Source organism: Harmonia axyridis, chromosome 2 (genome assembly GCF_914767665.1).
Source record: "Harmonia axyridis chromosome 2, icHarAxyr1.1, whole genome shotgun sequence".
Classification (NCBI taxonomy): domain Eukaryota; kingdom Metazoa; phylum Arthropoda; class Insecta; order Coleoptera; family Coccinellidae; genus Harmonia; species Harmonia axyridis.
Window position 1 is genome coordinate 56,515,184 of NC_059502.1, and position 18,879 is coordinate 56,534,062.

The window sequence follows — 18,879 nt, forward strand, 5'->3', positions numbered from 1 at the left end:
AGAAAAACGAAATTGAAATTCAGATTAGGAAGTTGGATTTCAGAAAAACAAAGTTGTAATTCAGAATAGTGAATTGAAATTCAGAAAAGGAAAATTGTATTTCAGAAGTTATCAATTCAATTTCAGAAAATGTAATATCATGTAATTCAGAACAGTATCCAAATACCTTTTGGACCTTGCAGTTTTAAAGTTCCGAAGGAACTTTTTGGAATGTTTCATTCCCGGAAGATTCCTCCAGAGTGCTTCTCTTTCAGTTTCCTCCTTCTCCATAAACTCTTTCTTATAGTTGCATTTGCCTATACCACAGAAAGGTTTGTTGAAATATTTACCCAGTACATAAGTGATATAAGTTGTCTTGTAGTATTTCTATGCGCGGCATGCGCAGTTGTATATTTATTCTGTGTAATTGTTAGATAGGCCATGTGCAAGCTATGCTCGCTCCTTTCTCTCGTTGGCCGTTGTTGAAGAGTATTATTGTATATTTGTCAGTGTGTTTACTACACAGTTATTTCCTATATTTTATTAAAGACTTTTAATTATTAAACAGTGCGTTTAATTTATAACAGGTTATGTGCCCACGTGCGTTCTCATCGCGTGCAATCTAGACTTTTTATAATAGTTTATCGGTCGGGAACGTTCCACTACGTAAGTACATTTATATATTTATTGTGAAATAGTGTTGTGAAACAGACGAACAATAATTCAAGATGGCAGCAGTTAATTATTTCGCCAGTGTGCCAAAGCTAAACGGACGCGAAAATTACCAGGAATGGGTATTCGCCATTGAAAACGTGCTAGTACTCGAAGGGCTGGATAAGTGCGTTGATGGCAGTGAATTGGACTCCGTTCTATTAGCCAAAGCAAAGGCAAAATTAATATTGACAATGGAACCATCGCTTTACACCCACGTGAGAGATGCAAAAACTCCTAAAGAAGTATGGACGAAACTTAAAAATCTGTACGACGATAGCGGTTTTACCAGAAAGATCGGGCTTTTAAGGACTTTAATATCAGCCAGATTGGAGAACCATGATTCTATGGAGAGTTACATAACTCAAGTCGTCGAAACATCGCAAAAGTTGAAAAGAACGGGCTTCAACATTGATGATGAATGGGTCGGATTACTCTTGGCAGGCTTACCCCCGAAATATTCACCGATGATTATGGCTGTTGAACACTCTGGTATTAAAATAACAACAGATGCCATTAAATCGAAATTGCTCGATATTCACGCAGATGGCGGTAGCCAGGAGCATGGAGAAGCGTTTTCTGCTAAAAGTAACGCACGAAAAGGGAAACAGTTCCAGAGGTGGTCTACATAGAGATGGTGGAAGAAGCAGCGATTCGAACAGTAGGTCGTACGTCAATGAGAATAACCAAAGATTTGAGAATAACGTAAACAAAAAGGATCGTAGTAATATCACATGCTTCAAATGTAAGGAAAAAGGACATTATGTGTCGCAGTGTCTAAACAAAAAGGTAACTTACGCTTTGAGTGCCGTGTTTGCTAATGGTTCTTTTAGCAACACTGACTGGTATATTGATAGCGGTGCCAGTTTTCACCTTACAGCAAGTGATAACGATCTCATTGACAAACGGAAGCCAGAATTAAGAGAAATATTATGTGCGAATGAGGCCAAACTTGCAGTCAAAAGTGCAGGTGATGTCAGAATGGAAACTATGGTGAGAGGAAAAAGTGTTAATGTACTTTTACAAAACGTACACTTCATTCCAGGACTAACCACGAATCTGGTCTCTGTTAGCCAATTAATTAGAAACGGAGCCAGAGTAAATTTCCATGACACAGGATGTGAAATTTTTAATAAAAATAACGTTCTTGTTGGAGTAGCTGATTTGAAGAACAATGTATACAAGCTGAGATTGAATAACAAGAATTCAATAGCATTGTTGGCCGCTCCAATGGTTACACCAGATCTATGGCACAGGAGACTAGGGCACATCAACTCGGATTTCTTAATAAAAATGCCAGAAGTAGTTGAAGGTATGCCACCGTTCAAACTTGGAGAAAAAATACAGAAATCTAATTGTGACGTATGTTGCGAGGCAAAACAAAATAGATTACCGTTCCCAGCAAAAGGAAGTAGAGCCAGTGACGTATTGGAGATTATTCATAGTGATGTCTGTGGACCTCATGAAAAATTATCTATAGGAGGCTCAAGGTATTTTCTCACATTCATAGATGATTACTCAAGAATGTGTTTCATCTATTTTTTAAAATCGAAGGATGAAGTTCCAGAGAAGTTTCACCAGTTCAGATGCCTAGTAGAAAAACAGAGGAATAAACGAATAAAAATTCTGAGAACAGACAATGGAGGGGAGTACATTGGTAGAGATTTCCAAAATTATCTCAAAAACAATGGTATTGTTCATCAAAGGACAAACAGTTATACTCCAGAGCAGAATGGTATGGCAGAGAGGTTCAATAGGACGATTGTAGAAAGAGCAAGATGTTTACTCTTCGACCAAAACCTAGGTAAGCAATTTTGGGCTGAAGCGAGTAAAACTGCTTGCCACCTAATCAATCGTTCAGTTACCTCTAGTATTTCAAAAACTCCATATGAAATGTGGCACAACAAAAGGCCAGACATTAGTAGCATACGAGTATTTGGAAGTGCCGCAATGTCTCATGTCCCAAAAGAGAATAGGCAGAAATGGGATAAAAAGGCCGTCAAATGCATCCTTGTAGGATTTGATGATCACACCAAAGGATACCGACTTTATAACCCAAACAGCCGAAAAGTTTTCATCAGTCGAGATGTCACAATAATGGAGAACATAAAGAAGAGTGTTGCTCTAAACATCGAAGAACCAGTTCAAGAGGTGACAGATTCAGTGGGGGTCTCCGCATCAAAAATGGAAGATTTCAAAGAAAATGGTCAACCAACAGATGAACTGGACGACAGTGAACCTGAAACTACTTCAGGTATATCAAACGATCAACCTAGAAGATCTCAAAGACAGAGAAAAAAGAAGGTGGATCCAGACTTCGTAACATATGCATGTGGTGGACATAACAGTGCAATAGGTAATCCGAAATCTGTTTCAGAGGCTTTATCCAGTCCTGATAGTATTTTTTGGAAAAGTGCCATCGAAGAGGAACTACAGTCTTTTGAAGAGAATCAGGTATGGGAATTAGTTGAAACGGAGAGAGATGTCACTGTTGTCGATTCAAGATGGGTTTTCAAGAGGAAGTCCAGTGCTGATGGAGAAGTGAAATATCGAGCAAGGTTAGTCGCAAAGGGATTTACACAAAAGTATGGAATTGATTACAATGAGACTTTCTCTCCTGTAGTCAGATATTCCACTCTTAGAATTTTATTTGCATTAACAGTCAAATTAAATTTAGACATGAGGCATTTAGACATAAAAACAGCCTTTCTAAATGGAAATTTGTCAGAAAAAGTTTTTATGAAAAGACCTGAAGGTTTTATATGCTCAGAATCTGATAAATGTAAAGTTTTGAAGCTTAATAAGGCAATTTATGGTCTTAAGCAGTCAGCTAAGTGTTGGAATGATAGAATTAATTCAGTATTATTAGAATTGGGATATACTAAATCTCAATATGAACCTTGTCTTTTTTCCAAAAAGGTTGAAAATAGCTTTATAGTCATAACTTTATATGTGGATGATTTTTTCATTTTTTCCAATGATGTAATTCGTTTCCTTTGAAATTCTGAATTACAATTTCTTATTTCTGAATTACAATTTCCTATTTCTGAATTTCAAATCACCAAATCTGAATTCCAATTTATATTTTCTGAAATCAAATTTACCCTTACTGAATTACATATTACTATTCTGAAATTCAAATTACCGTTTCTGAATATAAAGTTCTTATTCTGAATTACAATTTCCATATTCTGAAATTCAATTTACTTTTCTGAATCACATCTTACGTTTTCTGAATTACAATTGAAAAAGGTGTAGTTGTAGATCGTATCGAATGACTACATCTTTTTCAATTGTAATTCAGAAAACGTAAAATGTAATTCAGAAAAGTAAATTGAATTTCAGAATATGGAAATTGTAATTCAGAATAGTAAATTGAATTTCAGAAGATGGAAATTGTAATTCAGAATAAGAACTTTATATTCAGAAACGGTAATTTGAATTTCAGAATAGTGATATGTAATTCAGAAAGGGTAAATTTGATTTCAGAAAATATAAATTGGAATTCAGATTTGGTGATTTGAAATTCAGAAATAGGAAATTTTAATTCAGAAAAAGGAAATTGTAATTCAGAAATAAGAAATTGTAATTCAGAATTTCAAAGGAAACGAAGAGACTAACAAACTAGCCAGAAAAGGAGCTCAAACGCCACTTACTGGCCTAGAACCTTTCTGTGGTATAGGCAAATGCACCTATAAGAAAGAGTTTCTGGAGAAGGGAAAAACTGAAAGAAAAGCACTCTGGAGGAATCTTTCGGGAATGAATCATTCCAAAAAGTTCCTTCGGAACTTTAAAACTGCAAGGTCCAAAAGGTATTTGGATACTGTTCTGAATTACATATTACATTTTCTGAAATTGAATTGATAACTTCTGAAATACAATTTTTCTTTTCTGAATTTCAATTCAGTATTCTAAATTACAACTTTGTTTTTCTGAAATCCAACTTCCTAATCTGAATTTCAATTCCGTTTTTCTGAAATTAAATTAACTATTCTGAAATTCAATTTCTCTTTTCTGAATTACATATTCCAATTCTGAAATACATGTTCCCGTTTCTGAAATTGAACTTTGATTTTCTGAATTACAACTGAAAAAGGTGTAGTTATCTTCACGTTTTTTGTATTCAGGCCGATTTTTGTCTTGTTGCTCGTTAGGATGTCTAGGAATTCTCATTGTATCTAGTCCTACAGGTATATTGTTATACCATGCCATACCCGACTTCCAAGATAGATTTACAGTTATAAAGAGTCGATCTTAGTCTATTCCTTCAAACTCCTCTTGTACAATCGTTTAGGACACATATCAGAATTAATTTTATTTTTGAAAAACCATTTTAATGGAACCACCTCTTGTTGTTTTTATTATTTATTTTACTTAGAAAAGAAGGATGAGTTCAGTGTTCGTTCAGGTGACGAATACAAAAGTTTGGTTATGAATAGCAATGAAGACAGATCAGATGGATTTTGAAGAAACAAAAGCTGAAAAAATCAAGTTGAATACCAGCTGCCTTCTCCACCGCTCCAAGCTAACTCGAAAGCGGAAACGAATGATAGCTTTTATACAATCTATCTTAATCGCAACCAAACCCATTGGTCTCTTTTGAGAAACACTGACCTCTGCCTTCATTTCACAGGAATCGTTTGGAGCTTCGTTCTCTTAGTTTGTTTAGTTCCCTTGCTGATTTGAATTCAATATGGGTGAACGGATTAAATGTAATACCACACCCCTTCTCAATAGGCACAGGTACGTTGATCTAACGTTGTGAAATGGTTGTGCGACGAACCGTTTATTATCAGTAAAACCATCGCGGGAAATAATATTTACAGTTTTATTATGATATCAACAGAAACGTTGATCGAACAGTTAAATATTGTTTATATGTTTGAGTATTTCATATTACAAAAAATAGCCACGTTTGGCGTGACGTAATTGACCCAAGCTAATTTTTTGTGGGGATTGCATCGTTTCGTCCTGATATATAATGATATAATCGTCAGTTTGGCACTCATATATCTGCCTAATACACCTTCCATTTCTATAGCGGAGGACTTTGCCTAAAGGAAATAAACTTGAAGCTTTCAGCACTTGCTGTTCCTAAGCGATCACCCATCCAAGTATAACCGCACTCGGAGCTGCTTGGTTTCATTATTCTAACGTGAACTGACAATTTGAGCGTGTTATGGGTAACTTTGCTGGACTAGCAAAGGGTAACTACAAATGTATTTATGCTTCCAGGTTATTCAGAATAGCGTTTTGTATTATAGATCTTCTTCCTTGTAACAAACATAATAGAAATTCAAATTTTGTACAAGGTGTTTCACGTAAGCGGATCACTGAATTTTGTGATCAATTCTTTGAACTGAATTAAGAGGAGAACCATCGAAATGATAGTATATTTCATGGGCTATCCCAAATTCAATAAAATCATATCATGCTATAAAAGAAAGATAATGAGATGATACAATTGTCTCAAACCTAGCAAAAAAGGTGTCGGTTAGGAATAGCTAACTGAAAGTATCGGTCATTCGAGCACCAAATCCATTACACCATATCTGTAGTAAGATTAAGGCCACATTTAAGAAAAAATTTAAAAAATAATTTTATTGATTGCTTAGCTCAATCATTTTCAGTACTATGATATTTCTCAGAAAAAATCAATATTTTATTTCTTGCACGAATATCGGCCATTTTGACAGTAAAAAAGACTCACAATTTAAATGTTTTGCTCTTATCGATACGTTTTTGATATAACTTAAAAATTGACTTACCATGCTTATCAAACCAACAGAAACTATCAGACAATAAGCAACTATTGCCCATATTTTGTTATCCTTTTCAGTGCTCGATACTGCCATGTCATAAATAAGGGTGAGGAGATGGACTTCGGTGATATCACTCTGTTTCGTTTGGGTGATATGGAAGTTGCCGGATATAATGTAGCACAGAAGAATGGAACCAATTCCGAAAAGAAGATTTGCCGATAGATATCCAAGGGCTGTCCTACAATTGAAAATTAGCATCAAGTTAAATTTTTGGACCGAAGTTAAGGGCGCTTGCGGTATGAGAAACCGGGAAAATCGTCACGTAAGAAAAAAGCGTTATCAGCCCTTCAAGACGATAGTCTCTCTTTTTTTCCGTCTTTTTCTAGGTGTATTATCAATATGTTCAAAAGAAATGCATATAGAATGTCGAAATTCAAACGGAGAGCGACAACGTTTTTCCATATTCCTTTTCAAGACAGTGAAAATCCTATAACAAACAAACAGGGCAGTACATTTTCTACCTCTACAAATATATGCGTATGGGGCAACATCATAATCGTAGTTTCATTTCTAGTTATTTTTTTTTGTGAGTGCTTTGTGCAGATAATAAATTGAAGAGTTTGAAAGATGATGGAAATACAATATAAGTATGATATGAATTAAGGTTTGGAGTTTTCTGTTGTAGTTTTTCAATTTTTTCGTTTTTTACAAACCCCTTTCATCTTATTCATATATTTCGAAGAAAATAAAATATCTTAAAAGAAAATAGAATTGAATTGAACAGGCGAGTGAAACGGCAAGCGAAAAAGAAATAATTCATTCCGATACAAGCCGATTGAAACTGTTGAAGCAAAATGGTAGGCGCAATATGCCCTCTTGTCGTTTAGGGTTTTTCTGTTGTCTGGAGATGCCTATCGCAGTTGTAGACGATAGATTTGGTATGAAGTCAAAAATACATCTGGAATTCTAGACTCATTAACCGAATAAAACACCTTCAAAAATAATCGAAAAATAATTCTGGCTTTTGAGCTGAAGTAATTTTGCCTACTGAGAAGGGTGATACTCAGTAATTATTGATGGAGAAACGCTCTCATATCATATCATATTACATCGATAAAACAGTTAATTCAAAACAAAAAAATCACTTCGTTAAAAAGAACCTCAATGGAAAAAAGCTCACCATAATGGATTCACTTTGTCGTACATAACACTGGCATTTGTGATGAAGGTGCCGAAACCTAAATTTGTAGAAAAAAAAACCTGTATCGCTGCATAGTACCAAATCTGTAAAAGTAAATCTCAGTTGAAATAATTAACCACCTAAAGATAAGATAGATCAATAATATTATGCTTTGTTAATGAATTTCGCAGTGATTCTGAGAAAAACATGTGTCAAAAGCGCCAAAGAATCCTCAAGAGTTAAACAGAGAAACAAGATCTAATAATTTAAAAATATATTTTTTCGGCAACAGTCCGGGAAGTGCTCACTTCCCGGTTGCTTTTTCTCTGAGAAAGTAGCATTTCCCGGCCTAGTCCGGAAAGTACGTACTTCCCGGACTAGGCCGGAAAAGAATCATAGAATCCATAGCAACCGAGATAACGGCTGACGTTGTCAAAAATTTGCATGTTTTTTTATCGCAATCGCAATAAAATATGGAAAGCAGCAGCGATAGTGTTATTTTACATGGTTGCCGAAAAAATATTGTACGCAACACGCCCGAAAATGGTTTTTTTGGACGAATAGACAAAATTCCAGGACGAGCGTAAGCGAGTCCTGGAAGTTTGTCTATTCGTCCAAAAAAACCCTATTTTCCGGACTTGTTACGTAAATTACTATTTCCTCAGTGTGTTGTAGCGCACCTCGAAAAATCATGCATTTTATTTGCTTGATGTATAATCTTTTATTTATAAACTGCAGTGATTGATTACATGCAGTTCTGAAAATAAATAAAGCTTGAGAGGTGAACTCTTCTATTGTAGGTACTTACATTGGCAGAATGAAGATCAACCCATTTGATATCAGACACGAGTTTGCTGAAACCATCCACTTGTTCTTCAGCTATGGCTGCTCTCACCATCAAAGCAATGAAGAAAATCAATGTTGGAAATATGAGAACTAACAAGGATCTCATAAACGTTTTAGACCGCCTTATCGATCTGAAAGAGCAACTGCAATTCATAAACCAGAATCAGGTTTTTAAAAAGAATACTTACAAAATTATAACTAAGCTCCATATGACTAGTAGAAGTGACGTGAAAATGCCATACCAATACGGATTTTTGAAAGCCGATTCCAAAAATGTATTCCTGGAATGATCAAAGTTAAAACTGGTAATTTTCAGGCTTCCTGTTTACTTACTTCAAGCACTCTTGTCTATCTATACTTTTGGCGGAATATCCATCCTGAAATTGAAATTAAAATTTATAAACTCTGATTACAAAGGATGATACAATCAATATGGCAACCTCAGAACGAATCAATAATAGTAGATCAGAACAGATTGGATAGAGTTACACAAATCAAAAATATATTATCACTTGATTTATATAAAGAGCTATTGATTACTTCCTCGAATAATTGTTCATACTAGGTTGTTCAATAAGTCTTGCAGTTTGATGAGGAAAACAATTTTATTGCTTGAAATATACTTTATTTTTCCATGTAGCCTCCCTTAACATCAATATACTTGTTTCAATGAGATTCCAGTTTATGAATTCCATCCCTGGCGTGAGAATCTGGAAGGGGTCCAAAAAACCCTTCTACAGCAGTTATGACCTCATATTTTGATGAAAAAGCTTTCCACGCATAAATCTTTATTATTTTTATGTTTGTTTACAGATAGAGGTGGCTTGGGGCGAAATCTGGTGAATGCAGCGGATGATTCAATAATTCGAACGTTAATCCATTTGCCATTGTCAAAATGTGCTTGTGACACGGTGCATTACCAGTTTCAGAACCGAAGAACCAACCCCACATCACTCTTTAGCCTCTTGTTTTGATTCAGGATCATGGTGATAGACCCGAGTCTCGTCCATTATAATGAATCGACGCACAAAATCAAATTTATCCTTTTGAAAACGCTCTAAATGTTGCTGAGGAAGTCGCATTCGAATGTGTTAGCAAATGCGGCAGTCATTTTGCATACAGCTTTCAGAATACCAATACTTCAGTCAAAATATTGCTTACACTGCCTAATGATATGCCTAGGGCTTTTCCTGAATCTCTTTCATTCACTAGACGATTTTTCAATACGATGTCCTGTATTCTTTTTACGATTTCTGATATTGCTGCTCTTTTTGAACATCCTCGACGTGGAGCGTCTTCGAGGATTGTACAACCACGTTTAAATTCAGCGACCTATATTTCTACAGTACTGTAATTGAAGACGAAGAGTTCTTATACACTCTCAACATTCGTTTATAAATTTTCTTAGCTAACAAACCTTCCAAAAATAAACATGATTTTTCCATTGTAAAAAATACTGTGACACATCGATACTAAACGGCTTGCAAACAAATAATGAATTGGAAGATTGAAATGTAACTTCACACACGTTCATATGAAGAATGTACTAATATAACAACAAAAAAACTAGACTAGTAGCAACTCTTATCGAACCGCAAAACTTATTGAACAGCCCTTGTATCACGCGTATTCTAATACCTTCACACGATATATATTGAATAATTTTTTATGAAGAATAAAGAGCAACAATTTCAGGTATGTATCTACATGATTACATGTAACCTAACTTTTACTCTAAGAAATCTTTACACTTTCATCAAAATAGTTCTCCAACAATTAAATAGCTTTCTCTGTGAACATTCTTGCACATTATGCAGAAGATGATACGCAAAGAGAATAGATTTCAGGGCAATTAGAATTTCTCAATTAGAAGATGCCATTGAAAATCATTATCTCTATAACTTACATTGGTTAGTTTGACGACAGCACATTCAGGAAAAGGAAGAGATCCTTTCAGTATCCATACAATGTAGAAGAGTGAAACTCCTATTAGTAAGGGATAGTATATGCAGACGAGACATCCTGCTAATAACTTTACATAACCAACACCTGGAAAAATATTAGTACTATTACGGAGAAAATTCTCTAAATATATCTACATAAATGTTAATGAGTAGATGTTCAGTAATGTCCTCATTATAAAGGGTTCTGCAATAAAAGGTTTCATTTAAAAATAGAAAAAAGGAGTATATTTCAAGAGAAATCAATGTTTGTTTATTTCATTGTAAAGAGGATATCAGCCAAGACGGCTACGGTTGCAGCACCAAATTTCACGAATCCTATCTTTAAGGTCTTGCATTGATAGTGGAGCATTGACATGGACCTTATCTTCAAAGAAAAAGTCCAAAGGATGTTAAGTCACATGATTTCGGTGAACAATTTTGTTTACGTCTAACATGGTCATAAAACTTTTCTTGTGAAGTTACGATTGTTTCGTTTCTTGTGTCTTCTAGACAATAAACGCCGTCTACATCAAAACCTTCCAATTTAGGGCATAAAAATTCATCAATCATAGCTGGGTAGAGCAATCCATTGACCGCAACAGTTGCACCAGCCTCATTTTAGAATAAGTAACCTCCAATCACCTCACCAAACAGTGACACGTTGAGGTTGCAGTGGCTTTTCGTCAACCATTCTTGGATTTTCCGAGCCTCAAATACGACAATTCTACTTATTGACTTAACCTTCGAGGTGAAATTGAGCCTCATCACTGAAGGTGAGTTTTCGATGAAAATCTCATCTTGGTGCATTTCAAGGACCATATCAGTGAAGATACGACGTTGCTGGTGATCGAACGGCTTGAGTTCTTGAGTTAACTGAACTTTCAAAACCTCAATGGAATGCCTAATTCCCAAGATCGACGAGGAATCGACAAACCTTGATTTTCATCAACCCTACTGGCTACAGCAGCAATATTCTTAGTTGTTCTTGAGCGGCGAACGCCGAACACTGTTTCGATTCTTCATATCATAAACTTGCCCCAACAGCTCAAAACGTTTCACCACTTTCAGTACTGCTGGCCGAGAAGGTGCTTCATGACGAGCCAAAAATGCTTCAATTTTGCTAACTGTGAATTCAAAGTCTCCCCCATTCCAAAAGTGACAGCTGCCTAGAGCACGGATTATTCAAAATGAAACCTTTCATTAGAAAACCCTCTACATAATATTTCAAGATGTGAAATGTGAACATTTCAATGGGTTTAATGCCATTGGAGATAGCAAACAAACAGTTGGATAAAAATATGAAACTAACCTCTGAAGAAAGGCACAACTCTCCAACTTTTTATGAAGCCTTCCTCGGCCATTTGTCCTATACCCAATTCCAAGAATAGAAGGGGTAGTCCTATCAATACTGTGAGGATCAGGTACGCTACAATGAAAGGCATTCCTCCATTCAGAAGAGTCATTTGGGGTAGCCTGTATAGATTCCCCAAGCCGGCTGATAGGGAAATGGTACATATCACAGTCTGCAAATGGGTTAACCATGTCTGGCAAGACTGAAAAAATATAGATAAAATGAAAAATTTGAAAAACACTGGCGTGGTGTTTGGATACATAATTTCCGAAAAAAGCACTTGCCGGTTGAATTTCTTTCATTAGAATTTAGGAGTACGAATTTCAAACCTCAAACTGTTAAAATTACGGCGGAGTAGTTTTTTTTATGGATTTCCAAGTTCAATTCTGAAAATTTCATTTTTTCAGTGAATGACTGAATATACTCAATTGCGATTGCAAGACAATTTCCATAGTCTGAATCAGTGGAAATCATATTCGTTTACAAGATACAGAGAGCTGTTACTCTTGAATTCTTTCATAGCTTTTCATGAAAAGTTCAATTCATTGCTCGTTGTAGTTCTAATCGTAGAGAAATAAAAATAGATAATGGAAGTATACGCAATTTGTCCCCAACATGGTTGTGATATATTTTCAAATCCACAATTTTTACTATATCATTATAAATGTATATTATATTGAACTAATTATATTGTTGAATTTGTAATAAGCACAATATTTATTATTTTCTGTATCTACCTGCTGAAATCCAAGGTTTGGCTCTACTAATGTCATCGGTTTTTTCACGTCGCCGTCGTTTGGCGCGCTTGAAATTTGTTTTCTGAATTTCGGATATATTTAGGTGTTGATTTCAATATATTCTGAGTTGATATGAAACGTTGATGGGACATAAGAAGTGCGTTCTTTGTGGAAAAACTCGCAAATTGAGTGAAATATCGTATCACTGATATGTTTTCATTTCCGCGCGCTTCATGTCAAATTTGATATTTCATGTTGGGGACAAAATTTGCTCCCTCTATCTATATTCATTACTCTGAATTTTCAACACTCTGATTCAGACTATGCAAATTGTCCTGAATTCGCACTAAAAACATGTTAAGTTATTCATGAAACACCCTGTATGTCATGATTGATTTTTGCGTTAATGCATAACTTTGAAATACATATAGTATTTGATATCAAATACTTCTGAACGAAGTTTTAAAATTCTGATATTGATTCATCGATCAATTAACCGAATAAAAAATACAACAACAAATGTTTGAGGTCATTCATAATGAGGTGACTTTGGTGGCCTAGCGGCAATTCTAATATGGAAAACAATTGTTACTGAAATCTTAATTATTTTAATAGCCGTTTATAAGGTGTTATGTGATCATTTCGTTATTAGTACAAGGCGTCAGATGTGAGACGAAACTTGAAAACAAACTGCTAATTAATGAGATTCGATTTTCTCAATCTATAAATTTCCATGATCTCTTTCACTGAAATAGAAATCAATGAATAATCATGAAAACATTTTCTCCATAACTATAATAATAGTTGGAAAGATCTCAGGATGAACGAATATTTTCATTGTTGATTGATTGTTTGACCAAAAGCAAGTGTTAGGGCTTATACAGGAAAACGAATAATTTCTCTGTGGTTCAACTTTATGCTTACTCGCACCATGCTCCTGTATGGAGTGCTCTCATAATAGTAAAGGGTGTTTTTTTTAGAGCTATAGAACTTTAAATTGCAATAAAACAAAAATGGATAATTCGATTGACATGAATTTCATTTATCCGCAAGATAATCTTGGGCATTACAGTTTAAATATGATTTTTGGCATATGACCGCCACGGCTGGCTCGGATGTAGTCCAATCTGGACGTCCAATTTTCGATGACTTCTTCCAACATTTGTGGCCGTATATCGGCAATAACACGGCGAATGTTGTCTTCCAAATGGTCAAGGGTTTGTGGCTTATCCGCATAGACCGATGACTTTACATAGCCCCAAAGAAAGTAGTCTAGCGGTGTTAAATCACAAGATCTTGGAGGCCAATTCACAGGTCCAAAACGTGAAATTAGGCGGTCACCAAACGTGTCTTTCAATAAATCGATTGTGGCACGAGCTGTGTGACATGTTGCGCCGTCTTGTTGGAACCACAGCTCCTGGACATCATTGTTGTTCAATTCAGGAATGATAAAGAAGGTAATCATGGCTCTATACCGATCACCATTGACTGTAACGTTCTGGCCATCATCGTTTTTGAAGAAGTACGGACCAATGATTCCACCAGCCCATAAAGTGCACCAAACAGTCAGTTTTTCTGGATGTAACGGTGTTTCGACATACACTTGAGGATTGGCTTCACTCCAAATGCGGCAGTTTTGTTTGTTGACGTAGCCATTCAACCAGAAGTGCGCTTCATCGCTGAACAAAATAAAATGGACGTAGTTCGCGATACGTATTCCGTAGAGAACCATTATTTTCGAAATAAAATTGCAAACATTGTTCAGGCGTGAGTCTATTCATGATGAATTGCCAAACCAAACTGAGAATAAATCACTTGACAGCTGCTAAAGCAGTCGCCATCTTGAACAGTAATGCCAAATTAAAGTTAAATACCTCGAAAAATACACCCATTATTATTATTTATAATTCTATTCGATGTTCGTGTTCTTTCGCTTAACAAGGCATATTAAACAAGTTAAAATCATTATCGTATTTTCCTTCATCCACAATGAACATTATACAGTCCTTCGAACAAGAATGATACGGTTTTTGGTACATCGAGCCAGAAGAAATAACATTTTGGTATTTCGAGCCAAACAAGCAAATCAATCATACATTTTTTGGTCCTTCGAGCCAAACAAATACAACAGTTTTGGTACTTCGAGCCAGAAGAAATAACATTTTTGTACTTCGAGCCAAAATAATTCACACACCAAGATTTTACAAGCACACAAAACGTGAAAATAAGTTATTAACCATGATATATTGCGATGAATACCAGTATACGAAATATTTTATCAAAATTCAAACCATTGGCTAATCGAAATGATGTTTCGAAAATCATATGCAATTCATTTTTTGGTATTGAATAGGAAAATACGAATTATTAAGATTCTGGGTTTCTTTGAAACAATTTATGTTGAATACGGATTTTCTCTGAAATCCCCTCGATGGAGAAAGGAATCCGAATCTGATGAAATGGAACTAACGATGTTACCAAATCGATTGGAACCACAAGGTGTATCTACAATTATACAATACTTTTAAAGAGGATTAAATATCGAAAGTGAAAGGAGATGCCACCTTCACGACAACGGAAGTAAATATTTTGTTTTATTATTTCCGATAATATCCAATATTTCCAATGAAATCGTTAAGAATTACTCAACTGGAAATTTCAATTTATAGAGCAAGAGTCAGACCTTCGTTATTTTATAAAAGCTGAAAGTTTTTCTGTGCATGTCTTCTATACAGGTGAACACGTCCACTATAGAGTTTGGGTTGTGGTTACTTCGGCAGGTAACAGGTAGTAAAGATGTAAAAAATTAATACCCCAAATTCGTTAAAGTATAAAGCTCAATTTTTTTATGTTTTTTTGAGATAATTTAGAAATCTCGTTCATCTATTGCCGGACACTTATGACTAGAGATTCACTGCTTGGTTTGATATTCAAGCAACTTGGCTCAAGCTCAAATAGTTTGAGCTTGACTTGAAATCTATCAAGTTCAAGTCAAGAAGTAGTTTTTTTTTCAATGTCAAGTCAAGTATTTATTTACTAAGTACTTGAACTAATTGAAAAACTACTACTTGACTTAAACTTGAGTTGATTTCAAGTCAAGCTCAAGCTATTTGAGCTTGACTTGAGTTGATTTCAAGTCAAACTCAAGCTATTTGAGCTTGAGTCAAGTAGCTTGAATATCAAACCAAGCCATGAATACCTACTTTTGATAGTAGCCTTTCAACCGTCGATATAGTTATTGATGTAAATTTTAATTTTTAAATCCAAATGTGTAATCAAACGGAAAACACAAATAGTATAATGAAAATCTTCCATTAAACCATTAAATTACCCATAAAACTGATCGTCAGTCATTGGTAGGGATTCATCAAGCCAAGCAGCTTGACATTTTAACCAACTACTTGACTTGAAAATCAAGCTCGTGAAAAATTACATACTTGAGCTTGACTTGACTTTAGATATTTATTGCTTGACTTGATATTAAGCTACTGATATTAATTGAGCTTGATATGCAAGCGTCTCACGACATATATTTCTGCAATCTGGAGAGCGCTTAGATTAAATAAGGGGATTCCTCGAGGGCCGAGAGACTGAAGCATTGGCCAATGTAACTTTATTAGTAGTTTTCTTATATTTTTATGAAATATATTGGTAGATTTTGGTAGTTTCACATATATCTTTCCAAACTTGGCCATTTTGGCCAAGGATTTTTACCAAAGCCAGCATCTTCAGCTCCAATTGGAAGACAATTTTCCAGAGCTGCTCTTACAGTTACAAAAACCCGTAATAGGTTAGGCGACGAATCAATAAGATGCCTCATGTGTCTTTGATCCTGGATGCCTAGAGGTTCACCAATTTTAGAAACTTCATTTTTTCATAATTTTTCATTTTGTTATGATTTATAATGATTTAATTTATGTATATATTTCATAAAAGGTAGGTATGTATGAATTCAAATTTTACTTGACCAATGTTAATTAGATATTCAGAAAGAAAGCCTCATTTGAAAGTGTAATAAATATTATTATATTCGAACTCTTAACAATAAATTATTACAATTTTGATGGTTACACATATTAGGACATTTTTTCTAATTGTAGCATCTGACGATTATACAATTGATTAGATCAGCAATTGTGAAAAGCTGATAAAAAAATCTGTTGATAAATCAAACTATTATTACATACCTATGTCATTCAGTTTCTATGAAAATGCTTGTTGATGAAATCACGATATGAAACATAAAAGCTATTTTATCTCCAATTTTCAGCAAGAGTTTTTCCCAGGAAATATTTGAAATTGAAAAAATAAAACTGCATCTTCGAAATACTATATTATGATAGGATTTTTTATACAGGTTTTGATCTATTCATAAAGGAGAAATCACACGTAAATGTCTAGGTATATGAGACAATGTATCAATTATTTCTCTTCTTTATGAGATTGAATGGTTAAATGATAATTTTCGAAATTATATTTCTATACTACTATTATGTGCGTTTTTTTACAATAGAATGCACACAGTTTCATTCAAAATCGTTAACCTTTGGAACCATTTGAGTGGAAATCGAATTTTAATAATTATCAGACTAAAATTTTCAATTAGATTCCAGGTGTAGTGTAAAAATCTACAACTGGAATGGAAAACACTAGGCCAAGGTTGATTGTTTCCGAGTCAACTAATTAATTCTTAAAATTCCATAATTTCAAACTCAGTCACTGTTTAATGTGAAAAAGTTGTACTAGGTATTCGATTTTCAAGTTTCATTCCTATAAATCGTATATATTCGTATACATTCTTCTTTTGATTATTATATATTGAAATAAAACCTCGAATTATGTAGATATTTGTGAATGCAGTAGTGGACTTTAAATAGTCTGTTGTATTCCTTGTCTGTAATAAATAAATAAATAAATAAAGTTGAAATACGCCCATTATTCAGTTGAGATGATATATTGATTTCGTATGATTGGTTTTTGGTATCAAATTTCAAGCCATTGACTGTAATAGTTTTCCCTAAAAACTGAAGACAATGGATGGATACAAAATTTGAAAAAAAAATTCTATTTCATTTTTTTGAGAACGGCACTTTTTTTTATGTTATTTGTGTAACTGCCTCTGAAATAGCTTCGTACACTTATGAATGAAGCAAAAAATAGCTGTTGAAACCACTGATGCGGCAAGCTCAATGTTCATGGTTAGACTCGTGGTTAGATATTCTCCATTATATAATAACTCAGAATAATATCATCTAGGAAGATCTAATAGATTCTAGTGCTGAGAGTAGAAGAGGAGAATAGTTTTCTCCTTGTGATTTTTTCAAATATACAATGAAATGGAAATGAGTAAAACCTTCGTTTTAATGGCAAGATACCGCTGCTCCGCATTGAATAGATAAATAATTATCTTTACTACTGACTCTCAATAAATAAATATTTCATAGCAGCAAAATGCCGTGAAAGATAAATTTACTAGAGTACCTACATATTCAGTGTCTAGTGCTGATTGCTGAATGATTATCACTAGAACTGAAGAAAATGTATGCTATTGCATTTTTGTCAAGATATATCATGTAAGTTTAAATCTAGAATCACATATGCACTGGTTTTTTGGAGATCCTCTCCATATGTAGATAGAGTTTTCAAACTACAGAAAAAAGCAGTAAGATTCATTTGTGAAGTAAATATTCGAAAATCATGTAGACCGTTATTTAAAAAACTAAAAGTTTCACGTATTGCCTCTGTATATGTATTCGAAATATTAAAATATGTTAAATCTAACATTCACACTTTTTCATTATTAAATGACAACCATATGTTCTATTCTCGGCATGTGCATGATTTAGCAATACCAACACACAAATTGACTGGTTATGAGAAATCATCCAGGTACATGGGTATTAAACTGCATAATGCATTACCTATATTGAAATCAAACAGTTAAAGAATAATCGTTTGTTTAATAGATCAGTGGAAGAGTATTTGTTGAAGAAAAGAGTTTTGGGATTCTCAATTATTATATATTTGCTGTTTTCTTGTAATTTTTTTCTGGTGACAGGTCCTATGCCGAATGAATTTCAATACAGAGTTTTCTAATAAGAGGTTTCATTTCAAATAGCCCGCTATCATTTCAGTTGTCATTTTTTGACTCCATTACTAAAAATGTGGATGCTTCAAAAACGCATTATTGAAATTGTTAATATTCAACACAGAAATGGTGAAAATTTTGCCATTAAGTACAGTTCGCAAAACTAAAGCACTTTTGGGTCGTCGAGAAGATGATGTGAAGAACTGTATGCATCGCAACAACTGAGAAGAGAATTGGACTATGATCAATAATTTTTTTGACCGGAATTGGAAGATATTGATG

At 34.4% G+C, this 18,879-nt stretch overlaps 1 protein-coding gene across 3 annotated transcripts in view; it reads right to left on the minus strand.

Moving 5' to 3' along the window:
* LOC123672001 (sodium-dependent nutrient amino acid transporter 1-like) overlaps positions 1-18,879 on the minus strand; it is an 80,744-nt gene that overhangs the window by 15,880 nt on the left and 45,985 nt on the right. For all 3 annotated transcript variants that reach the window (XM_045605940.1, XM_045605941.1, XM_045605942.1), the window contains 7 exons: positions 11,731-11,974; positions 10,385-10,527; positions 8,812-8,855; positions 8,667-8,759; positions 8,441-8,609; positions 7,633-7,736; positions 6,459-6,690 (listed from right to left, as the gene is read on the minus strand). In XM_045605940.1, coding sequence (XP_045461896.1) covers positions 6,459-6,690; positions 7,633-7,736; positions 8,441-8,609; positions 8,667-8,759; positions 8,812-8,855; positions 10,385-10,527; positions 11,731-11,974 — 1,029 coding nt within the window. The remainder of the gene's footprint in view (positions 1-6,458; positions 6,691-7,632; positions 7,737-8,440; positions 8,610-8,666; positions 8,760-8,811; positions 8,856-10,384; positions 10,528-11,730; positions 11,975-18,879) is intronic.